General features: G+C 46.6%; 1 protein-coding gene across 1 annotated transcript in view; it reads left to right on the top strand.

Annotated features, from left to right (window-relative positions):
* Positions 1–26,144, top strand: part of hspa12b (heat shock protein 12B) — a 34,858-nt gene that overhangs the window by 4,323 nt on the left and 4,391 nt on the right. The window contains exons 2-10 of the mRNA XM_038987980.1: positions 4,226–4,283; positions 4,966–5,045; positions 6,673–6,797; positions 7,095–7,281; positions 8,041–8,145; positions 9,280–9,396; positions 12,103–12,286; positions 21,837–21,923; positions 23,337–23,441. Coding sequence (XP_038843908.1) covers positions 4,253–4,283; positions 4,966–5,045; positions 6,673–6,797; positions 7,095–7,281; positions 8,041–8,145; positions 9,280–9,396; positions 12,103–12,286; positions 21,837–21,923; positions 23,337–23,441 — 1,021 coding nt within the window. The 5' untranslated portion in view covers positions 4,226–4,252. The remainder of the gene's footprint in view (positions 1–4,225; positions 4,284–4,965; positions 5,046–6,672; positions 6,798–7,094; positions 7,282–8,040; positions 8,146–9,279; positions 9,397–12,102; positions 12,287–21,836; positions 21,924–23,336; positions 23,442–26,144) is intronic.

Below are 26,144 nucleotides of genomic sequence, written 5' to 3'. Positions count from 1 at the left end.
GTTAATGATAATGCAGAGGATTTTCCCAAGGTTACTGTTGACGCATATCCCACAGTAGTTATTGGGGTCAAATTTGTCTCCACTTTTGTGGATTGAGGTGATCAGTCCTTTGTTCCAAATATTGGGGAAGATGCCAGAGCCAAGGATGATGTTAAAGAGTTTAAGTATAGCCAATTGGAATTTGTAGTCTGTATATTTTATAATTTCATTTAGGTTACCATATGGACATAAAGCTTATTAAAGAGCAGTGTGTGGGTTTCTTCTTTTTCCTCATCTTATTCAAATGTTACCATGCACCTGCAACAAAGATAGCTCAGATGTGCGAGTGCCTTTTTACATTTTGAATTGAGGATACCATCAACACAACAGGCCTTTTGGTGTTGGAGGGTTTGTGTTTTGTCCTGTTGTTCATTCAAGGTAATTGTAGAATCCAGTGGGTTCTGGTAGTCTTTAATAGTTGATTCTAAGATTTTTATTTGATCATGTTTATGTTTTTGCTGTTTGTTCTTTGTTATAGGGACAAAAAGATTGGAGAAGTGGTTTATCCATACATCTCTGTTTTGGATAGATAACTCTTTGTGTTGTTGTTTGTTTAGTGTTTTCCAATTTCCCCAGAAGTGGTTAGATTCTATGGATTCTTCAATTACATTGAGCTGATTTCTGACGTGCTGTTCCTTCTTTTTCCGTAGTGTATTTCTGTATTGTTTTAGTGATTCCCCATAGTGAAGTCGTAGGCTCAGGTTTTCCGGGTCTCTATGTTTTTGGTTATACAGATTTCTCAATTTCTATCTTAGGTTTTTGCATTCTTCATCAATCCATTGGTCATTGTTGTTAATTTTCTTTGGTTTTCTGTTTGAAATTTTTAGATTTGATACGGAAGCTGAGAGGTCAAATATGCTGTTAAGTTTACACCTTCACTATTACAGTGGAATGTTTTGTCCAGGAAGTTGTCTAAAAGGGATTGAATTTGTTGTTGCCTCTCTCTCTCTCACACACACACACACACACACACACACACACACACACACACACACACACACACACACACACACACACACACACACGTGGAGTCTTTTCCTGTGTTAATGATGCTTTTCCTGGACAGTTGTTGAAGCTGGTCTGTCTGTGTTTAGTTCTGTCCAGGAACATATCTAGTACAGGAAGAGAAAAAGAGACAGAGAAGGAGGAGAGGAGAGGAGAGGAGAGGAGAAGAGAAGAGAAGAGAAGAGAAGAGAAGAGAAGAGAAGAGAAGAGAAGAGAAGAGAAGAGAAGAGAAGAGAGGAGAGGAGAGGAGAGGAGAGGAGAGGAGAGGAGAGGAGAGGAGAGGAGAGGAGAGGAGAGGAGAGGAGAGGAGAGGAGAGGAGAGGAGAGGAGGCAGAGGGGGAGGAGAGGAAAGGAGGGAAGGCAGAGGGGGAGGAGAGGAAAGGAGGGAAGGCAGAGGGGGAGGAGAGGACGGACATGAAAAGAGAGGGATGACATGTCGATTGCATCAACCAGAAAGGTTCATTCTATTGTCCAGTTTACGGGGAGATGGGGAGGTTCAAGTCCCTAGTGAGACATCATGGTAGAATGGAGGGATGTATTGCCGAAGGAAATGGTAGAATGATGATTTACTGGGAAAGATGGGTTGATCTGTGGCTGTCTGAAGGTTGGAATTAATGAGGGTTGGAATAAATACATGGGGGCGACCGCACCCACTGACCAGAGCACCCACTGACCAGAGCACCCACTGACCAGAGCACCCACTGACCAGAGCACCCACTGACCAGAGCACCCACTGATGGGAGAGACCATTCGTTTTGTCTATGTATTGTATTGTACTGTACCGTATTATATTGTCTATATTTTGTATTGTACCGTATTGTGTTGTACCGTATTGTATTGTACTGTATTGTGTTGTACCGTACTGTATTGTATTGTATTGTATTGTATTGTATTGTATTGTATTGTACCGTATTGTATTGTGTTGTACTGTATTGTATTGTACTGTATTGTATTGTACTGTATTGTACCGTATTGTATTGTACCGTATTGTGTTGTACCGTATTGTATTGTACTGTATTGTGTTGTACTGTATTGTATTGTGTTGTACTGTATTGTATTGTATTGTACCGTATTGTATTGTACTGTATTGTATTGTACCGTATTGTGTTGTACCGTATTGTGTTGTACCGTATTGTATTGTACTGTATTCTATTGTACTGTATTGTGTTGTACTGTATTGTATTGTGTTGTATTGTATTGTATTGTACTGTATTGTATTGTATTGTACCGTATTGTGTTGTACCGTATTGTATTGTACTGTATTGTGTTGTACTGTATTGTATTGTACTGTATTGTATTGTACTGTATTGTACTGTATTGTATTGTACCGTACTGTATTGTACTGTATTGTATTGTACTGTATTGTGTTGTACTGTATTGTACTGTATTGTATTGTACTGTATTGTACTGTATTGTATTGTACTGTATTGTATTGTACCGTATTGTGTTGTACTGTATTGTGTTGTACTGTATTGTACTGTATTGTATTGTACTGTATTGTACTGTATTGTATTGTACCGTATTGTATTGTACTGTATTGTGTTGTACCTATTGTGTTGTACCGTATTGTATTGTACTGTATTGTATTGTACTGTATTGTGTTGTACTGTATTGTATTGTGTTGTACTGTATTGTATTGTATTGTACTGTATTGTATTGTATTGTACCGTATTGTGTTGTACCGTATTGTACTGTATTGTGTTGTATTGTATTGTGTTGTACTGTATTGTACTGTATTGTATTGTACTGTATTTTACCGTATTGTACTGTACCGTATTGTATTGTACTGTATTGTGTTGTACTGTATTGTATTGTGTTGTACTGTATTGTATTGTATTGTGTTGTACTGTATTGTATTGTACTGTATTGAATTGTACTGTATTGTACCGTATTGTACCGTATTGTATTGTACTGTATTGTATTGTACCGTATTGTGTTGTACCGTATTGTATTGTACTGTATTGTGTTGTACTGTATTGTATTGTGTTGTACCGTATTGTATTGTACTGTATTGTGTTGTACTGTATTGTATTGTGTTGTACTGTATTGTATTGTACTGTATTGTAAGTTGCATCAATATGTTTTGACCAGGACTGTTTACAATCCAGGGTTACTCGAAGCAATTTAGTCACCTGAACATTCCATATGATTCATTACAAGATTTAGTTGAGGTTTAGGGTTTAGTGAATGATTTGTCACAAATACAATTCTTCTAGTTTTGAAATATTTAGGACTAACTTATTCCTTGCCACCCATTCTGAAACTAACTGCAGCTCTTTGTTAAGTGTTGCAGTCATTTCAGTCGCTGTAGTAGCTGACGTGTATAGGGTTGATTACTCAAAGCCAGTGGCATGTCGTTAGTAAAGATTGAAAAAAGTAAGGGGGCCTAGACAGCTACCCTGGGGAATTCCTGATTCTACCTGGATTATGTTTGAGAGGCTTCCATTATAGAACACCCTCTGTGTTCTGTTAGACAGGTAACTCTTTATCCACATTATAGCAGGGGGTGTAAAGCCATAACACATACGTTTTCCATCAGCAGACTACGATCGATAATGTCAGAAGCGGCACTGAAGTCTAACAAAACAGCTCCCACAATCTTTTTATCATAAATTTCTCTCAGCCAATCATCATTCATTTGTGTAAGTGCTGTGCTTGTTGAATATCCTTCCCTCTAAGCGTGCTGAAAGTCTGTTGTTAATTTGTTTACTGTAAAATAGTATTGTATCTGGTTAAATTAAATTTGAACATTTGTCCTATTTAGTTTTTTTGGCATATCCCATTCACTCTGGGACACCCTAGAAGAGTGGGGTCATGGCCAGGGATCAGCCATTACTGACGGCGACCCTGGAGTATTTAGGGTTAATTTCCTCGCTAAAGGGCACATCGACAGATTTTCCCCTAGTCGGCTCAGGGATTTGAATCAGTGACCTATCAGTTACTGGCCCAACACTATTAAGCGGCAGGTAGCCTAGTGGTTAGAGTGTTGGGCCAATAACCAAAAGGTTGCTGGATCGAATCCTCGAGCGGACAACGTAAAAATCTGTCGTTCTTCCCCTAAACAAGGCAGTTAACCGACTGTTACCCGGTAGGCCGTCATTGTAAATAATAATTTGTTCTTAACTGACTTGCCTAGTTAAATAAAGATAAAATAGCATCTCTGTGTTTTGTCCTCTCCCAGGCTGTCCTGGCCGTGGCAACCCTCATCATGGCCGACATGAACAGCCTACAGGTCCCAGGTAAACACACATGAACACACACACTTGGCATGGTATGTACTGTATAGGGTTAACGCCCCTCGTGTGTGTGTGTGTGTGTGTGTGTGTGTGTGTGTGTGTGTGTGTGTGTGTGTGTGTGTGTGTGTGTGTGTGTGCGTGCGTGCGTGCGCGCGTGCGTGCGCGTGTGTGTGTTCCTATCTGTCACCTTCTCCGGTTTGAGGTGTGAATGAGGTCACCTCGCTCCCTTTGGGAATAGCACGACATTCCACTCCGTGGACGGAAAGACCCTTTAGTGTGTTTACACCTCAACGTTCTGATACCGTAATCACCATGGCGATACAGCATACAGACACGTTCCTGGGATAACAGCAGTGCTTCTGGAATCTTGGAATCATATCCTGGAATACAGCACTTGGAATTTATGTTCCGTGTTGGAAAAATGATGGAATAGTCCTGTATGTGTCATGACAGTGTGTATGTATAATGTAATGTCACTGTTTTCCACAGATAACAGAAATTCCCAGTGCACAGACAGGCTTCATAAAACAAGCTTGGTCCTCTAATTTGAGTTGTCTGACGAAACATGCCTTTGACTTCCTCAATAGTCTGCCTGTTTTTTGTATAGATCTGTTAGATATCTAGACCCAGAAAGTAGCTAATGAAAAAAATTCCCAGCATTTCTCCGCCCCTCCCCCTCTCTTAGGTGAAAACAACCTCACATCCTCTCCCTCAGTCGGACGAAATGACTGCAGCATCGCACCCCTCACACCCTCAGCCTCTCCGGTAAGATCTCCCCCTCCTCACCCCCTAGACATCAAATCCTCACCCCCTAGCCCCTCACCCTTTAACCATCCCTTCACATCCCTCACCCCCTAGCCCCTCACCCTTCAATCATTCGCTCACATCCCTCACCCCCTAGCCCCTCACCCTTTAACCATCCCTTCACCTCCCTCACCCCCTAGCCCCTCACCCTTCAATCATCCCTTCACCTCCCTCACCCCCTAGCCCCTCACCCTTCAATCATTCGCTCACCTCCCTCACCCCCTAGCCCCTAGCCCCTCACCCTTCAATCATTCGCTCACATCCCTCACCCCCTAGCCCCTCACCCTTTAACCATCCCTTCACCTCCCTCACCCCCTAGCCCCTCACCCTTCAATCATTCGCTCACATCCCTCACCCCCTAGCCCCTCACCCTTTAACCATCCCTTCACCTCCCTCACCCCCTAGCCCCTCACCCTTCAATCATCCCTTCACATCCCTCACTCCCTAGCCCCTCACCCTTCAATCATCCCTTCACATCCCTCACCCGCTAGCCCCTCACCCTTCAATCATCCCTTCACATCCCTCACCCCCTAGCCCCTCACCCTTCAATCATCCCTTCACATCCCTCACCCCCTAGCCCCTCACCCTTCAACCATCCCTCACCCCCTAGCCCCTCACCCTTTAACCATCCCTTCACATCCCTCACCCCCTAGCCCCTCACCCTTTAACCATCCTTCACATCCCTCACCCCCTAGCCCCTGCTTTATCTCTACCAGTGAAGAACAGGAGGTTAAAATGGTGGCTGACACAATCTCTCAACCAACACACACCCTGTCCAACAACACACACACTCTTAAGTCAACATAGACACTTTCCATCAACATACTTTGAAGCTTGGTCCAGGGGTGGATATTTCCAGTTCATGAAAGTGTAGACCTCACTTACTGTAAGTTACTGACTGAGCAACATCACATAAGTAAATCATTGAGAACTATTTACTCTATTTAGTATTTAGCTATTAAACCTGAATGCCTCGGAAAGCAATTAAGCTGTTATCATATTTTGATAGGAAGGAGTGTTGAGTCCTGTCAGTACCAGCATACCTCACACACACTCTCCCCTCTCTCTCCCCCGCTTTTCTCTCCTCTCTGCTCTCTCCCTCTCCTTTCTCTCTCTCCTCTCTCTCTCCTCTCTCCCTCTCCTTTCTCTCTCTCCTCTCTCTCTCTATCCTCTACTCTCCCTCTCCTCTCTCTGCTCTCCCTCCCCTTTCTCCTCTCTCCTCTCTCTCTCCTCTCTCCCTCTCCTTTCTCTCTCTCCTCTCTCTCTCTATCCTCTCTACTCTCCCTCCCTCCTCTCTCCCTCTCCTTTCTCGCTCTCTACTGTCCCTGTCCTCTCTCCCTCCCCTCTCTCCCTCTCCTCTCTCTCTCTCTTCTCTACTCTCCCTCTCCTCTCTCCGCTCTCCCTCCCCTTTCTCCTCTCTCCCTCTCCTCTCTCTCTCTCTACTGTCCCTGTCCTCTCTCCCTCCCCTCTCTCCTCCTCTCCCTATCCCCTCTCCCTCCCCTCTCCACTCTCTCTCTCCACCCCCCCTCCCTCCCCCACACACACACAGAACTTCATCAGTGTCTCTCTCTCTCCTCTCTCTCTCCAGAGAACGGAGGCCAGGTCGAGGATGGCTCATCCGTTCTCTGTGGTGGTAGCTATAGACTTTGGAACCACCTCCAGCGGCTATGCTTTCAGCTTCACACGAGACCCAGAGGCTATTCACATGATGAGGTAGGTGGACACACACATGCACACACTCACACGTCACCACCTCCAGTGTGTGTGTGTGTGTGTGTGTGTGTGTGTGTGTGTGTGTGTGTGTGTGTGTGTGTGTGTGTGTGTGTGTGTGTGTGTGTGTGTGTGTGTGTGTGTGTGTGTGTCTGTGTGTCTGTGTGTGTGTTTATATCCTCAATTCTGTCTGACATCACAGCATCTCGAACTACATTTAGATTACACTATCCCACTTCTGCAAGTCAACCAAACTCACTCCCTCATTTGATTGACCGCTGTCTCATCCACTCTCTGCAGGCGCTGGGAGGGCGGGGACCCGGGCGTAGCCAACCAGAAGAGCCCCACGTCCCTGTTATTGACCCCTGAGTTGAAGTTCCATAGTTTTGGGTTCGCTGCCAGAGACAACTATCATGATCTGGATCCTGAAGAGGCTCAACACTGGCTCTACTTCGACAAGTTCAAAATGAAGATACATAGTATTACTGTAAGATAGGAGGGAGGGAGGGAGGGAGGGAGGGAGGGAGGGAGGGAGGGAGGGAGGGAGGGAGGGAGGGAGGGAGGGAGGGAGGGAGGGAGGGAGGGAGGGAGGGAGGGAGGGATAGCAGGAGAGGAGATAGAGGGAGAGAGAGATAAAATGATGGTGGAAATAGAGGGAGTGGGAGATAGAGGGAGGGATAGAGGGATACATGGAGGGAGGGAGGGATAGACGAAGGGAGGGAGGGATAGATGGAGGGAGGCAAGGAGAGATGAAGCCAGGGAGAAAGAATGAGGGAAAGAGAGATTCAGGGGGAGGGAAAGAGAGATAAGATAAGGGAGGGGGTCATTGTGAGGAAAACCAAGAAAGGAAAAATGAAAAGGAGAGAGATGAGCGTGAGGAAGTAAGAGAGGTTGTAGAAAGATCAAGAGAGAAGACAAGAGGGGAGAGGGAGTATAGGATTAAAGAGTATCAGACAGATGTTGTGTATTGTGTTTTGCAGCGGCTTTACAGCAGTGTGTCTTGGTTTCCTGCAGGAGCTCACCTGTTGTGTTTTGCAGCAGCTTTACAGCAGTGTGTCTTGGTTTCCTGCAGGAGCTCACCTGTTGTGTTTTGCAGCAGTTTTACAGCAGTGTGTCTTGGTTTCCTGCAGGAGCTCACCTGTTGTGTTTTGCAGCAGTTTTACAGCAGTGTGTCTTGGTTTCCTGCAGGACCTCACCTGTTGTGTTTTGCAGCAGTTTTACAGCAGTGTGTCTTGGTTTACTGCAGGATCTGACCATGGAGACGGAGCTGGAGGCGGTGAGTGGGAGGAAGGTGAGGGCCATCGAGGTGTTCTCTCACGCTCTCCGGTTCTTCAGAGTACACGCCCTGAAGGTACAACCCCTGACCTCTAACCCCTGATTGCTAATTAACAACACCGAGAAGAGTTTAGAAAAGAGTGAGATGAAGAGAGAAGTTAACTCTATATGTGAATATAGTGGAAGGAGAGTGGAGAGATAAAAGGAGAGGAGATGGAAGGAAGAAGGAGGAGGAGGAGTGGAAAGAGGGGAGGACGGGAGGAGAGGTAGAATGAAGAAGGAGGAAGAGGAGGGGAAAAGAGGGGAGGATGGGAGGAGAGGTAGAATGAAGAAGGAGGAAGAGGAGGAAGAGGAGGGGAAAAGAGGGGAGGTCGGGAGGAGAGGTAGAATGAAGAAGGAGGAAGAGGAGGAAGAGGAGGGGAAAAGAGGGGAGGATGGGAGGAGAGGTAGAATGAAGAAGGAGGAAGAGGAGGGGAAAAGAGGGGAGGACGGGAGGAGAGGTAGAATGAAGAAGGAGGAAGAGGAGGAAGAGGAGGGGAAAAGAGGGGAGGACGGGAGGAGAGGTAGAATGAAGAAGGAGGAAGAGGAGGAAGAGGAGGGGAAAAGAGGGGAGGATGGGAGGAGAGTAGGAGAGCAGAGGTGGAATGTGGCAGTATTCCAGACCTCCAAAAGCAGAGCCTGTGGTGAGGTCGGAATGTCATGGTGCGGTCAGGAATAACTGTTCCGACCTTAAGATGCTCCCAAAGCAGGTATAACTGTTCCGACCTTAAGATGCTCCCAAAGCAGGAATAACTGTTCCGACCTTAAGACGCTCCCAAAGCAGGAATAACTGTTCCGACCTTAAGACGCTCCCAAAGCAGGAATAACTGTTCCGACCTTAAGATGCTCCCAAAGCAGGAATAACTGTTCCCGACCTTAAGATGCTCCCAAAGCAGGAATAACTGTTCCGACCTTAAGATGCTCCCAAAGCAGGAATAACTGTTCCCGACCTTAAGATGCTCCCAAAGCAGGAATAACTGTTCCGACCTTAAGATGCTCCCAAAGCAGGAATAACTGTTCCCGACCTTAAGATGCTCCCAAAGCAGGAATAACTGTTCCCGACCTTAAGATGCTCCCAAAGTAGGATCCTAAACCTCCACTAATACATCAGATTATTCTGGCTTTCTGTGGCTTAAGGGTCTGTCTGTCTCCCTGCCTGTTTGCATTGTAGGAGGTGAAGGACCAGTCTTCGTCGCTATTGGAGGGAGATGAGGTGAGATGGGTGATCACTGTTCCTGCTGTGTGGCGACAACCAGCCAAACAGTTCATGAGAGAGGCTGCCTATCTGGTGAGATATCACTCACTCACTCACTCACTCACTCACTCACTCACTCACTCACTCACTCACTCACTCACTCACTCACTCACTCACTCACTCACTCACTCACTCTCGCTTTCTCGCTTTCTCGCTCTCTCTCTCTCTCTCTCTCTCTCTCTCTCTCTCTCTCTCTCTCTCTCTCTCTCACTCTCACTCACTCACTCACTCACTCACTCACTCACTCACTCACTCACTCACTCACTCACTCACTCACTCACTCACTCACTCACTCACTCACTCACTCACTCACTCACACACACACACCTAGATGAATGTTAATAGGGCGTCACAGTTCCCTCTCTTATCTCTCTCCGTTCCCATTGATGTGTGCTGTGATAAGGACCCTACATTCCTATAGTGCCACGCAGACTTCCTACTGCTGGGAGGGAGGGATGAGGTGGGGTCGGTAGAGATGACGCAGACTGAAGGACTGTGGGATTAGGATTGTACAGCATGTCAAGACAGTCTCACACACGTGCACACCTACAGTATGTGTGTGAGACGTGGAGTCTCTCCTCAGAATTCAGGAGTATTTCTACATTTAGATCCACACTTCTTTCGCCTGAGTCTCAAAACCTGCACCACCCCTCCATGTTCTGGGTCCAACCTCTCTCTGTTCTGGGTCCCAAACCTCTTGCTGTTCTGGGTCCCAAACCTCTCTGTTCTGGGTCCCACCCCTCCATGTTCTGGGTCCAACCTCTCTCTGTTCTGGGTCCCAAACCTCTCTCTGTTCTGGGTTCAACCTCTCTCTGTTCTGGATCCAACCTCTCTCTGTTCTGGGTCCCAAACCTCTCTCTGTTCTGGGTCCCAAACCTCTCTCTGTTCTGGGTTCAACCTCTCTCTGTTCTGGGTCCCAAACCTCTCACTGTTCTGGGTCCCAAACCACTCTCTGTTCTGGGTTCAACCTCTCTCTGTTCTGGGTTCAACCTCTCTCTGTTCTGGGTTCAACCTCTCTCTGTTCTGGGGCCAAACCTGTCCTCTGCCTCCTCCCTCGGCTCTCCCTCCATGTTCCAGTGTGGGTCTGGCTCCAATCCTGGATGGCTGGGTGGTGTATTTCCTGCTCATGGTGATGTCATTGGGTTGAACAATCAGGGAGACCGGCATACAAACACAGGAAACCACTCCTGGAGTCTCAACCCTCTCAACCCTCCCTTATAGCCTCAACCCTCTCAACCCTCCCCAAGCCCACATCTCTACTCAACTCATCCACTTTCCTACCACTCCCCCATCCCTCCCCTCCACTCTCTTGTACCCAGCCCTCTTTACTCTCTCCTCTCCCCAGCACTCCCCTCCTCTTGCTTAACAACCCGCCAGGACAACCCCTCTCCTCTCAGTCCAGCTCTGTCAGGACAACCCCTCTCCTCTCAGTCCAGCTCTGTCAGGACAACCCCTCTCCTCTCAGTCCAGCTCTGTCAGGACAACCCCTCTGCTCACCCTCTCCAACCCCCATCCAGCTCTGTCAGGACAACCCCTCTCCTCTCCTCTCCAACCCCCATCCAGCTCTGTCAGGACAACCCCTCTGCTCTCCTCTCCAACCCCCATCCAGTTCTGTCAGGACAACCCCTCTCCTCTCCTCTCCAACCCCCATCCAGCTCTGTCAGGACAACCCCTCTTTAATCTCTTACTCAACTCCCACTACAATTTGACTCCTGCTCCATTTACCAAACCCTCACTTTACCTCAGTCACTTTTGCCACAAAAAAAACAACAATTATTTATATTGCAACAACTTTATTTTAATCCATAAATCACACTGTAATCACACACTGTTTATCTCTGTTTATCTAATTCACCCCTCTAACTATACATACCCGCTTTAACCCCCACTATGCATACCCACTCTAACCCCCACTAACCCCTACTGTACATACCCTCTCTAACCCACACTATGCATACCCCCTCTAACCTCCACTGTACATAACCTCTCTATCCCCCACTATGCATAACCTCCCTAACCCCCACTGTACATAACCTCTCCAACCCCCACTATGCATACCCCCTCTAACCCCCACTGTACATACCCCCTCTAACCCCCACGGTGCATACCCCTTCTAACCCCCACTGTGCATACCCCTCTCTGACCCCCACTATTCATACCCCCTCTAACCCCCACTGTGCATACCCCTCTCTAACCCCCACTATGCATACCCCCTCTAACCTCCGCTATGCATACCCCCTCTAACCCCCACTATACATACCCTCACCAACCCCCACTATGCATACCCCCCTCGGACCCCCATTATTCATACTCCCTCTAACCCACACTGTACTTAACCTCTACAACCCCCAATATGCATACATCCTCTAACCCCCACTGTGCATACCCCCTCTAACCCCCACTGTGCATACCCCTCTAACCCCCACTGTGCATACCCCCCTAACCCCCACTATGCATACCCCCTCTAACCCCTACTATGCATACCCCCTCTAACCCCCACTATGCATACCCCCTCTAACCCCCACTGTGCATAGTCTAACCCCCACTATACATACCTTCCCTAACCCCCACTATAAATAGCCCCTCCAACCCCCACTGTGCATACCCCCTCTAACCCCCTCTACGCATACCCCCTTTAACCCCCACTATTCAGGCTGATCTTGTCTGAGGCTTAGAACCTTATAGAACCTCTAGAACCTTATATTTAGCAGCATTAATCCTCCCTCTGTCTCTCTCTAGGCTGGTCTAGTATCTCCTGACACTCCAGAACAGCTCTTGATAGCTCTAGAACCTGAAGCAGCTTCCATCTACTGTCGCAAGCTCCGCCTACACCAGGTGATTGACCTGAGCCTCCGGCCAATGACCAACGGCCTCAGCTTGGAGAGCGACGGGTCCCGCCCTTTTGACTCCAGCTTCAGACAAGGTGAGAGAGAGAGAGAGAGAGAGAGAGAGAGAGAGAGAGAGAGAGAGAGAGAGAGAGAGAGAGAGAGAGAGAGAGAGAGAGAGAGAGAGAGAGAGAGAGAGAGAGAGAGAGAGAGAGAGAGAGAGAGAGAGAGAGAGAGAGAGAGAGAGAGAGAGAGAGAGAGAGAGAGAGAGAGAGAGAGAGAAAGAGAGGTAATGTAATGTATCTGGCTTTGCCTTGAATGACTGTTTGCCTGTGTGTGTGCTGTTACAGCAGTGCAGAAGTATGTGTGTGTATTTTGTGTGAATGGACATACACCCACCCACACACACAGGATATTGTAATTGGAACAAGATGCTGTGAGCCCATGATCTCACCCACACTCTTCCCCGTTAGCTTTCTCTCATCTCTTTCTTTCTCAAACACTGTAACGGCCTCAAAACATGGTTAAACTATCACGTTGATGTCATGAATGGTCGGTCCTTGCGTTCGTAGCTCTGTCTATGAGTTTGAGAGTGGTCACATTTCTCTAGCCCGATCCCTCAACTGTTTACCAATACATTGGCAGGGACTCCTCTTTGTTGTTGTTTGAACTACAGATTGCCCTTTTAAACGTCATCATTTGTATGTTTCTTTCCTCCCGTTTCCTCCTCTGTTTGCTCCCGTTTCCTCCTCTGTTTCCTCCCGTTTCCTCCTCTGTTTGCTCCCGTTTCCTCCTCTCTTTCCTCCTCCCTCTCTTTTGGATTTGTTTTCGAATTCTTTGTGGATCTGTGTAATCTGAGGGAAATATGTGTCTCTAATATGGTCATACATTTGGCAGGAGGTCAGGAAGTGCAGCTCAGTTTCCACCTCATTTTGTGGGCAGTGTGCACATAGCCGGTCTTCTCTTGAGCGCCAGGTCTGCCTATGGTGGCCTCTCTCAATAGCAAGGCTATGCTCACTGAGTCTATACATAGTCAAAGCTTTCCTTAAGTTTGGGTCAGTCACAGTGGTCAGGTATTCTGCCACTGTGTACTCTCTGTTTAGGGCCAAATAGCATTCTAGTTTGCTCTGTTTTTTGTGAATTCCTTCCAACGTGTCAAGTAATTATCTTCTTGTTTTCTCATGATTTGGTTGGGTCTAATTGTGCTTGCTTAGGGGACTCTTCTCCAGGTTCATCTCTCTGTTGATAATGGCTTTGTTATGTACGGTTTGGGAATCACTTCCTTTTAGAATTTATTTTAAAAGGAAGTGATCGTTTTGTCCGTAGTGGGGTGTCGGCCTAGTTCTGCTCTGCATGCATTATTTGGTGTTCTACGTTGTACACAGGGGATAATTTTGCAGAATTCTCTATGCATTCTCAATTTGGTGTTTGTCCCATTTTGTGAATTCTTGGTTGGTGAGCGGACCCCAGACCTCACAACCATAAAGGGCAATGGGTTCTATAACTGATTAAAGTATTTTTAGCCAGATCCTAATTGGTATGTTGATTTTTATGTTCCTTTTGATGCATAGAAGGCCCTTTCTTGCCTTGTCTCTCAGATCGTTCACAGCTTTGTGGAAGTTACCTGTGGCGCTGATGTTTAGCCTGAGGTATGTATTGTTTTTTGTGTGCTCTAGGGCAACGGTGTCTAGATGGAATTTGTATTTGTGGTCCTGGCAACTGGACCTTTTTTGGAACACCATTATTTTTGTCTTACTGAGATTTACTGTCAGGGCCCAGGTCTGACAGAATCTGTGTAGAAGATCTAGGTGCTGCTGTAGGCCCTCCTTGGTTGGGGACAGAAGCACCAGACCATCAGCAAACAGACATTTAACTTCAGATTCTAGTAGGGTGAGGCCGGGTGCTACAGACTGTTCTAGTGCCCTCACCAATTCTTTGATATATGTTGAAGAGGGTGGGGCTTAAGCTGCATCCCTGTCTCACCCCCCGGCCCTGTATAAAGAAAGGTGTGTGTTTTTTGCCAATTTTAAACGCACACTTGTTGTTTGTGTAAATGGATTTTATAATGTAGTATGTTTTTCCCCAAACACCACTTTCCATCAACTTGTATAGCAGACCCCTTAAAGCCAAATTGAGTCAAAAGCTTTTTTGAAATCAACAAAAGCATGAAAAGACTTTGCCTTTGTTTCGGTTTGTTTGTTTGTCAATTAGGGTGTGCAGGGTGAATACGTGGTCGGTCGTACAGTAATTTGGTAAAAAGCCAATTTGACATTTGCTCAGTACATTGTTTTCACTGAGGAAATGTCTGCTGTTAATGATAATGCAGAGGATTTTCCCAAGGTTGCTGTTGACGCATATCTCACGGTAGTTATTGGGGTCAAATTTGTCTCCACGTTTGTGGATTGGGGTGATCAGTCCTTGGTTCCAAATATTGGGGAAGTTGCCAGATGTAACATCATCAAAGCCAAATGAAAACAATACAGAAATACACTACGGAAAAAGAAGGAACAGCATGTCAGAAATCAGCTCAATGTAATTGAAGAATCCATAGAATCTAACCACTTCTGGGAAAATTGGAAACCAAGGAGTATAGCCAATTGGAATTTGTGGTCTGTATATTTTATCATTTCATTTAGGATACCATGAACCCCTCAGGCCTTTTTGGGTTTGAGGGTTTGTATATTGTCCTGTAGTTTATTCAATGTAGTTGGAGAATCCAGTGGTTTCTGGTAGTCTTTAATAGCTGATACCAAGATTCGTATTTGATCATGTTTATGTTTTTGCTGTTTGTACTTTGTTATAGAGCCAAAAAGATTGGAGAAGTGGTTTATCCATACATCTCCATTTTGGACAGATAATTCTTTGTGTTGTTTTTTTTCCAATTTTGTTTTTCAATTTTCCCAGAAGTGGTTAGAGTCTATGGATTCTTCAATTACATTGAGCTGATTTCTGACGTGCTGTTCCTTCTTTTTCCGTAGTGTATTTCTGTATTGTTTTAGTGATTCGCCATAGTGATGGCGTAGGCTCAGGTTTTCTGGGTCTCTATGTTTTTGGTTAGACAGATTTCTCAATTTCTATCTTATGTTTTTGCATTCTTCATCAAACCATTGGTCATTGTTGTTAATTTTCTTCGGTAGTTTGCTTGACATTTTTAGATTTGATAGGGAAGCTGAGAGGTCAAATATACTGTTTAGGTATTATACTGCTAAGTTTACACCTTCACTATTACAGTGAAACATTTTGTCCAGGAAGTTGTCTAGAAGGGTTTGAATTTGTTGTTGCCTAATTGTTTTTTGGTAGGTTTCCACACTACTTTCCACTTTACATCTATAGCATTTCTTAATATTATTCAGTTCCTTTGGCTTTGATGCCTCATGATTGAGTATTGCTCTGTCCAGGTAGACTGTGATTTTGTTGTGATCTGATAGGGGTGTCAGTGGACTGACTGTGAACGCTCTGAGAGACTCTGGGTTGAGGTCAGTGATAAAGTAGTCTACAGTACTACTGTCAAGAGATGAGCTATAGGTGTACCTACCATAGGAGTCCCCTCGAAGCCTACCATTGACTATGTTGCAGGAGCTGTGACACGTTTTTGTTGGTTATGTTATCGTAGTTGTGTCTAGGGGGGCAAATGGGGGGAGAGAATGCTGTCACCTTCAGGTAGGTGTTTGTCCCCCTGTGTGCTGAGGGTGTCAGGTTCTTGTCCAGTTCTGGCATTTAGGTCGCCACAGACTAGTACATGTCCCTGGGCATGGAAATTATCGATTTCCCCCTCCAGGATGAAGAAGCTGTCTTCATTAAAGTATGGGGATTCTAGTGGGGGGATATATGTAGCACACATGAGGACATGTTTCTCTGTTGAGATCATTTCCTTATTCATTTCTAGCCGAATGTAAAATGTTCCTGTTTTGATTAATTTAATAGAGTGAGTTAGGTCTGCTCTATAACAAATTAGTATACCCCCTGAGTCCCTTCCCTGTTTCACGCCTGGTAGTTTGGTGGATGGGACTACCAGCTCTCTGTAACCTAGAGGGCAACCAGTGGGTCCGTCTCCTTCATACCATGTTTCTTGTAGGATGACAATGTCTGTATTTCCAATTTCTTTGATGAAGTCTGGGTTCCTGCTCTTTAGGCCAAAGGCAGATGACCTCAGACCTTGTATATTTCAGGTTGAGATAGTAAAAGCTTTGTGTTCCATAGTGTCTAGTGTTGTTTTTGTGTGGTTTAGGCCCGTACCATCACAGTAGATGTGAGCAGAGCATGTTGAGCATCTGATACATACCTCTTAGGTCGCAGGATGGGGCTTGGGCGGGTGTAATAGTGGGGGTTGGGCCAGGTCTTGGGGGTCTCTCTGGTCTGGGAGGGTGTCTCTCTGGTCTGGGAGGGTGTCTCTCTGGTCTGGGCCGGGTGTCCGTTGCTCCTGTGTGAGGTGCTGGGGCTACGTTTCAGGGTGACGTCCTTCAGGGTCCTGGCAAAAGTGGGGATTGCTGCCTTGTATAGGTGGACCTTGTATAGGTGGATTGCTGCCTTGTATAGGTGGACCTGGTCATAAAGGCTGTTCAAGTCCAGGGTGGAGTGGTGGGCCAGGTAGACACTAGGTTTTGGGGCACAGTCTTGCGAAATGCTTGCATTCACCCACTGTATGGTGGCAGGGTGAAAGTATTTTCCTGGTAGCAGGGTGGAGATAACCACTTGTGCGTTGGGGAAAGTGGAAGAAGCTTTTTCAATCACTCCCTTCAGTGCTGTGACCACCCTTTCCTGCTGGGCCCTTGTGCTGGTCTGTTTTGTGGGTTTGTTCTGTCTGGATTGTGTGGACCAGCTCTCTGAGCTCCACCATGTTTCCCTTCAGCACTGTGAATTTATCCCTCTCAATGATGGAGGAGCGGTGCAGTTGTGGGACCTGGGTGTGTTCAGTGCTGGGGGGGTGACTATCCTCGTCTGCAGGACAGTTTGAAGAGGTGTGATCAGACTCACCCAGGATGGGGGAGCTCGTCTCGGGGCTGCTCGTCTGCAGGGCAGTTTGAAGAGGTGTGATCAGACTCACTCAGGATGGGGGAGCTCGTCTCGGGGCTGCTCGTCTGCAGGACAGTTTGAAGAGGTGTGATCAGACTGACTCAGGATGGGGGAGCTCCTCTCGGGGCTGCTCGTCTGCAGGACAGTTTGAAGAGGTGTGATCAGACTCACTCAGGATGGGGGAGCTTCTCTCGGGGCTGCTCGTCTGCAGGGCAGTTTGAAGAGGTGTGATCAGACTCACTCAGGATGGGGGAGCTCCTCTCGGGGCTGCTCGTCTGCAGGGCAGTTTGAAGAGGTGTGATCAGACTCACTCAGGATGGGGGAGCTCCTCTCGGGGCTGCTCGTCTGCAGGACAGTTTGAAGAGGTGTGATCAGACTCACTCAGGATGGGGGAGCTCCTCTCGGGGCTGCTCGTCTGCAGGACAGTTTGAAGAGGTGTGATCAGACTCACTCAGGATGGGGGAGCTCCTCTCGGGGCTGCTCGTCTGCAGGGCAGTTTGAAGAGGTGTGATCAGACTCATTCAGGATGGGGGAGCTCCTCTCGGGGCTGCTCGTCTGCAGGACAGTTTGAAGAGGTGTGATCAGACTCACTCAGGATGGGGGAGCTCCTCTCGGGGCTGCTCGTCTGCAGGGCAGTTTGAAGAGGTGTGATCAGACTCATTCAGGATGGGGGAGCTCCTCTCGGGGCTGCTCGTCTGCAGGACAGTTTGAAGAGGTGTGATCAGACTCACTCAGGATGGGGGAGCTCCTCTCGGGGCTGTTCGTCTGCAGGGCAGTTTGAAGAGGTGTGATCAGACTCACTCAGGATGGGGGAGTCGTCACAAAGAGAGATCTTTTCCTGCTGGAACTGCATGAGGAAGCCCTGCACCATTACTGTCCCAGACTTGTACATGTTGACAGAGGTTGTTTCAATATCCTCAATGTCTAGTTTCCACCCTGGGCCAATACCCTCTCTCTTGACAGTAGTGTGCTCTTATAGCACTGTGGCATGCCAGGGGATGGTCTGTGTGGAAAATGAAGTTACTTACATTCCCATCTTTGTAGCAGTCAGCAAATAGTGTCTCTGGATTGTCCTTGAGGAGCTTTTTTTGTACTTATTCCGTGCAGTGTTGTTTTTAATATCCATGGGGTACTGTATTGTAATGACCTCTCCACAGGGATAAGCCATGAGGGCTTCAAAGGCCTCTGCATTTGGGTGGGGGGCTGTGAAACTCTCCTGCCATTGTTAGGCCCAATAATTTTCACACCTCTCACTTCACACAAGTTAAAGCCAGGTCATTTCTGTCCTAGCAGCTTGGTAAGCTTAGTAGCCTTATTTATTAAGCTTTATATAATAAAATTATCTAGAGGTTGTCTTTTAGTAGGTTCAGACTGAACATTACTCTGTCTTGTGTTGGATGGTATTTCCAGGTTCCACTCTGTTTATTCCACAGGTTTTGATTCGTTGGAAGTTTTAGGTACGGTATTTTGATTTGGATTAAAGGTTTTGATGTTGAGGTTAGTATCATGTAGAAGTCCTTGCGAAAAAAATAAGTTTATCTACATTTATCCAACTGAAATTATATATTTTTGCAGAAGAACTCAGGAGGCCATGAGCTCACTACCTCTCTCTCTGTGTCTTTTCTCTCTCTCTCTCTATCTCTCTCTCTCTCTGTATCTTTCCCTCTCTCTCTCTCTCTCTCTCTCTCTCTCTTTCTCTGTATCTTTTCTCTCTCTCTCTCTCTCTCTCTCTCTCTCTCTCTCTCTCTCTCTCTCTCTGTCTTTTTTCTCTCTCTCTTCTTTGTATTTCTTTGCTGTAAAATGACTTCCAGACCCCTTATAAAAACACACAAGCACGCATGAACACACACAGTGTTTTTTTCAGTGGTTCCTGGTTATGTTATTCTGTTCAGAGTCATTACCATATGAGAAAGTATGGGCCAGGGTTCAAATTGCCCCCCCCCCCCCCCCACACAAACACGCACACACACAAACACACACACAAACTCTCCATATCCCCAATGTGTGTCTCATTTCAAAATCCCAGATGTCAAAGATACAATACAGGGCCTTGTCATTGTCCCAAAATAGACAACAGAGATGATCTACAACAGAGACTGTATCTACAACAGAGACTGTATCTACAACAGGGACTATATCTACAACAGAGACTATATCTACAACAGAGACTGCATCTACAACATAGACTGTATCTACAACAGAGACTATATCTACAACATAGACTGTATCTACAACAGAGACTGTATCTACAACAGAGACTATATCTACAACAGAGACTATATCTACAACAGAGACTATGTCTACAACATAGACTGTATCTACAACAGAGACTATATCTACAACAGAGACTATATCTACAACATAGACTATATCTACAACAGAGACTATATCTACAACAGAGACTGTATCTACAACAGAGACTATATCTACAACAGAGACTATATCTACAACAGAGACTATATCTACAAAAGACTGTATCTACAACAGAGACTGTACCTACAACAAGGGTCCTATGATTGTTGTTTAGACCAGGGTTGACCAGGGTTAAAGCACAATGTCCTAGAACCTCAGCTAATATCAACACATCACCTAACACTAACCACATTCGGGTACGTTATAAAAACCCAAGATGCTTTGAGGTTAAAGCCGATTTTAAGAGCAAATCTCTGCTATTTTAACTCTCTCTCTCTACTATCTCTCTACTATCTCTCTACTATCTCTCTACTATCTCTCTACTATCTCTCTACTATCTCTCTCCATTCTTTCTTGGCTGCAGTGCAAGTCTTTACTCTGTTGTTTTCAGTGGTTGAAGCCATTTACTCTTGACAGTTAGTTAACATTCTGACAGTTATGTCGGTTTGAATGTATTGGGTCGCTTCCAGGGCCCCCTCACTAAAGTTTGAGTGTATTGGGTCGCTTCCAAGGCCCCCTCACTAAAGTTTGAATGTATTGGGTCGGTTCCAGGGCCCCCTCACTAAAGTTTGAGTGTATTGGGTCGCTTCCAGGGTCCCCTCACTAAAGTTTGAGTGTATTGGGTCGCTTCCAGGGCCCCCTCACTAAAGTTTGAATGTATTGGGTCGCTTCCAGGGCCCCCTCACTAAAGTTTGAATGTATTGGGTCGGTTCCAGGGCCCCCTCACTAAAGTTTGAGTGTATTGGGTCGCTTCCAGGGTCCCCTCACTAAAGTTTGAGTGTATTGGGTCGCTTCCAGGGCCCCCTCACTAAAGTTTGAGTGTATTGGGTCGCTTCCAGGGCCCCCTCACTAAAGTTTGAATGTATTGGGTCGCTTCCAGGGCCCCCTCACTAAAGTTTGAATGTATTGGGTCGGTTCCAGGGCCCCCTCACTAAAGTTTGAATGTATTGGGTCGCTTCCAGGGTCCCCTCACTAAAGTTTGAGTGTATTGGGTCGGTTCCAGGGCCCCCTCACTAAAGTTTGAATGTATTGGGTCGCTTCCAGGGCCCCCTCACTAAAGTTTGAGTGTATTGGGTCGCTTCCAGGGTCCCCTCACTAAAGTTTGAATGTATTGGGTCGGTTCCAGGGCCCCCTCACTAAAGTTTGAATGTATTGGGTCGCTTCCAGGGTCCCCTCACTAAAGTTTGAGTGTATTGGGTCGCTTCCAGGGTCCCCTCACTAAAGTTTGAGTGTATTGGGTCGCTTCCAGGGCCCCCTCACTAAAGTTTGAGTGTATTGGGTCGGTTCCAGGGCCCCCTCACTAAAGTTTGAATGTATTGGGTCGCTTCCAGGGTCCCCTCACTAAAGTTTGAGTGTATTGGGTCGGTTCCAGGGCCCCCTCACTAAAGTTTGAATGTATCGGGTCGGTTCCAGGGCCCCCTCACTAAAGTTTGAATGTATTGGGTCGCTTCCAGGGTCCCTTCACTAAAGTTTGAATGTATTGGGTCGCTTCCAGGGTCCCCTCACTAAAGTTTGAATGTATCGGGTCGCTTCCAAGGCCCCCTCACTAAAGTTTGAATGTATCGGGTCGCTTCCAGGGTCCCCTCACTAAAGTTTGAATGTATTGGGTCGGTTCCAGGGTCCCCTCACTAAAGTTTGAATGTATTGGGTCGCTTCCAGGGTCCCCTCACTAAAGTTTGAATGTATTGGGTCGGTTCCAGGGTCCCCTCACTAAAGTTTGAATGTATTGGGTCGCTTCCAGGGTCCCCTCACTAAAGTTTGAATGTATTGGCTTGGGGGTGTAGCCTAGTTTAAGAGCATTGGGCCAGTAACCGAAAGGTCACTGGTTTGAATCACCGAGCTAACTAGGTAAAAAAATATGTTGATGTGCCCTTGAGCAAGGCACTTACCCTAATTGCTCCTGTAAGTCAAATCAAATCAAATTTTATTTGTCATGGTTAGCAGATGTTAATGCGAGTGTAGCGAAATGCTTGTGCTTCTAGTTGCTCTGGATAAGAGTGTCTGCTAAATGGCATAAATGTGTTCAAGTATCTAACATGGTTTAATGTTGTGGGTTGGTTGCGTTACAGTAACATGTATTTGTGTGTGTTCTAACTGTGGGTTGAGAGTTTTTTTTTTTTATGTTGTCTGTTTTTTTTGTATGTTGTAGGTTGTTTGTTTGAATGTTATTGTATGGTTGTTAAAATGTTGTCTGTATCTTGTGTGTGTGTGTGTGTGTTGCAGCGCGTGAGCAGCTGAGGAAAGCGAGACACAGCAGAACTTTCCTGGTGGAGAGAGGGACCGGAGAACTCTGGTCAGAGATGCAGACTGGTTAGTCACACACATACTAGCGTGCACACAGTCAGATAGACAGAACGCAGACGGATATAAGGGGGTAGACGGTGAGAAAGGCTTTGAGGTCCAGGGTCAAAATAATCAACTCTTCAACCCCCCAATGCGCCCAAAAAAATTCCCTAAGCCGGTCCCTCACCCCATCTCTCTTCTCACTGAGCCATGACAGGAGTCTGGAGAGCCACGCGCCCTCTCTGACCCCTACTACCCTCCCTCCCTTCCTGACACACACACGCCTGCAGGCACAGGCACAGGCACACACCATGACACACACACCATGACCAGGAAGGGTTTGGCCCCTGAGACTCTCCTCTACAACTCTACTGTAAATAAACTCTCTCTCTCTCTCCCCCCTCTTCCTTTCTCTCCTCTCCTCCCAATTCCTACTCAATTACTCACTTTTTTCACCAAATCTTCTCTTTCCTCCCCTCTCTTTCCTCCCTCTCTTTCTTCCCTCTTTCCTCCTCTCTTTCTTCCCTCTCTTTCCTCCCTCTCTTTCTTCCCTCTCTTTCCTCCCTCTCTTTCCCTCCTCTCTTTCCTTCCCTCTCTTTCCTCCCTCTCTGCCCCTCCTCTCTTTCCTCCCTCTCTGTCCCTCCTCTCTTTCCTCCCTCTCTGTCCCTCCTCTCTTTCCTCCCTTTCTCCCTCACTCTATAGCCAGAAACACAGAGGTCCAGACTTATCTCTATAATTAGAAACACAGAGGCCCAGCCTTATCTCTATAATTAGAAACACAGAGGCCCAGCCGTATCTCTATAATTAGCAACACAGAGGCCCAGCCTTATCTCTATAGCCAGAAACACAGAGGCCCAGCCTTATCTCTATAATTAGAAACACAGAGGCCCAGCCGTATCTCTATAGCCAGAAACACAGAGGCCCAGCCTTATCTCTATAATTAGAAACACAGAGGCCCAGCCTTATCTCTATAGCCAGAAACACAGAGGCCCAGCCTTATCTCTATAATTAGAAACACAGAGGCCCAGCCTTATCTCTATAGCCAGAAACACAGAGGCCCAGCCTTATCTCTATAGCTATCACAAACATACACATGCAATCTCAGCTATTGTAATGCCTGGGAGACCGACTCATAACAAACTCTCATGGTGTACTCAGACCTCCATCAGAGAGAAAACACACATTGTCAAACACACACGCACGCACGCACGCACGCACGCACACACACATATATTGACAGACTGACAGATTAAACCACTGCATCGTAAGAAAAGGAGAGCCCTATTAAAAAAAGTATACTTTCTTAAACTCCATGAGACACAAAAAAAACGTTCAAGATTGAGTGCTGAATGATTGAAATTGACACTCAAAAGTTACTGATCTTTCATGGTGTGTGTGTGTGTGTGTGTTCGTGTGTGTTCGTGTGTGTTCTCTCGCCAGGTGACCGGTACATAGTGGCAGACTGTGGAGGAGGAACAGTAGACCTGACAGTTCATCAGATAGAGCAGCCCCAGGGGACACTGAAGGAACTCTACAAGGTCTCAGGTAACAACCTTAGATACCTCACCACCTTAGATACCTCACCTTAGATACCTCACCACCTTAGATACCTCACCACCTTAGACACCTCACATTTGATACCTCACCACCTTAGATACCTCACCACCTTAGATACCTCACCACCTTAGAATACCTCACCACCTTAGATACCTCACCACCTTAGATACCTCACCACCTTAGAATACCTCACCACCTTAGATACCTCACCACCTTAGAATACCTCACCACCTTAGATACCTCACCACCTTAGATACCTCACCACCTTAGATACCTCACCACCTTAGATACCTTACCTTAGATACCTCACCACCTTAGATACCTCACCTTAGATACCTCACCACCTTAGATACCTCACCACCTTAGATACCTCACCACCTTAGATACCTCACCACATTAGATACCTCACCACATTAGATACCTCACCACCTTAGATACCTCACCACCTTAGATACCTCACCACCTTAGATACCTCACCACCTTAGATACCTCACCTTAGATACCTCACCTTAGATACCTCACCACCTTAGATACCTCACCACCTTAGATACCTCACCACCTTAGATACCTCACCACCTTAGATACCTCACCACCTTAGATACCTCACTTTAGATACCTCACTTTAGATACCTCACCACCTTAGATACCTCACCACCTTAGATACCTCACCACCTTAGATACCTCACCACCTTAGATACCTCACCACCTTAGATACCTCACCTTAGATACCTCACCACCTTAGATACCTCACCACCTTAGATACCTCACCACCTTAGATACCTCACCTTAGATACCTCACCACCTTAGATACCTCACCACCTTAGATACCTCACCACCTTAGATACCTCGCCACCTTAGATACCTCACCACCTTAGATACCTCACCACCTTAGATACCTCACCACCTTAGATACCTCACCACCTTAGATACCTCATCACCTTAGATACCTCACCACCTTAGATACCTCACCACCTTAGATACCTCACCACCTTAGATACCTCACCATAGATACCTCACCACCTTAGATACCTCACCACCTTAGATACCTCACCATAGATACCTCACCACCTTAGATACCTTACCACCTTAGATACCTTACCACCTTAGATACCTCACCACCTTAGATACCTCATCACCTTAGATACCTCACCACCTTAGATACCTTACCACCTTAGATACCTCACCATAGATACCTCACCACCTTAGATACCTCACCACCTTAGATACCTCACCACCTTAGATACCTCACCTTAGATACCTCACCACCTTAGATACCTCACCACCTTAGATACCTCACCTTAGATACCTCACCACCTTAGATACCTCACCACCTTAGATACCTCATCACCTTAGATACCTCACCACCTTAGATACCTCACTACCTTAGATACCTCACCACCTTAGATACCTCACCACCTTAGATACCTTACCACCTTAGATACCTTACCACCTTAGATACCTCACCACCTTAGATACCTCACCACCTTAGATACCTCACCACCTTAGATACCTTACCACCTTAGATACCTTACCTTATACAGTACCTAACTGTTCAGAGATCAGCCGCAGGGGACACTGAAGGAACTCTACAAGGCCTCAGGTAACAGATTAATTGTAGCTTAGACACCACCTCTTCACTTACCTTCGCCCCCTTCTTCACCTGCCTACGCCCACCTCTTCACCTACCTACGCCCACCTCTTCATGTACCTACGCCCACCCCTTCACCTGTCTATGTCCCCTTCTTCACCTGCCTACGCCCACCTCTTCACCTACCTACGCCCACTGCTTCACCTACCTACGCCAACCTCTTCACCTACCTACGGCCACCTCTTCACCTACCTACGCCCACCTCTTCACCTACCTACGCCCACCTCTTCACCTACCTACGCCCACCTCTTCACCTATCTACACCCACCTCTTCACCTACCTACGCAATGGTCAGTGGTGAAAACTCAGGGTTGAACAGTTCAGTGTTGAGTACTCGGGTGTATAGTCAGGGGTGTATACTCAGGGGTGAATACTTAGGGGTGTATAGTCAGGGGTGTATAGTCAGGGGTGAATAGTCAGGGGTGTATAGTCAGGGGTGAATACTTAGGGGTGTATAGTCAGGGGTGAATAGTCAGGGGTGTATAGTCAGGGGTGTATAGTCAGGGGTGTATAGTCAGGGGTGAATAGTCAGGGGTGTATAGTCAGGGGTGTATAGTCAGGGGTGTATAGTCAGGGGTGTATACTCAGGGGTGTATACTCAGGGGTGTATACTCAAGGGTGAATACTTAGGGGTGTATAGTCAGGGGTGGATACTCAGGGTGTATAGTCAGGGGTGAATAGTCAGGGGTGAATAGTCAGGGGTGAATAGTCAGGGGTGTATAGTCAGGGGTATATAGTCAGGGGTGTATAGTCAGGGGTGAATAGTCAGGGGTGTATAGTCAGGGGTGTATAGTCAGGGGTGAATAGTCAGGGGTGAATAGTCAGGGGTGTATAGTCAGGGGTGAATAGTCAGGGGTGAATAGTCAGGGGTGTATAGTCAAGGGTGAATACTCAGGGGTGTATAGTCAAGGGTGAATACTCAGGGGTGTATAGTCAAGGGTGAATAGTCAGGGGTGAATAGTCAGGGGTGTATAGTCAGGGGTGAATACTCAGGGGTGTATAGTCAGGGGTGAATAATCATGGGTGAATAGTCATGGGTGAAT

The sequence above is a fragment of the Salvelinus namaycush genome, unplaced genomic scaffold, assembly GCF_016432855.1.
Source record: "Salvelinus namaycush isolate Seneca unplaced genomic scaffold, SaNama_1.0 Scaffold9, whole genome shotgun sequence".
Taxonomy (NCBI): Eukaryota; Metazoa; Chordata; class Actinopteri; order Salmoniformes; family Salmonidae; genus Salvelinus; species Salvelinus namaycush.
The sequence above is the reverse complement of the archived record's forward strand: the minus strand, read 5'-3'. Positions and strand labels throughout refer to the sequence as shown.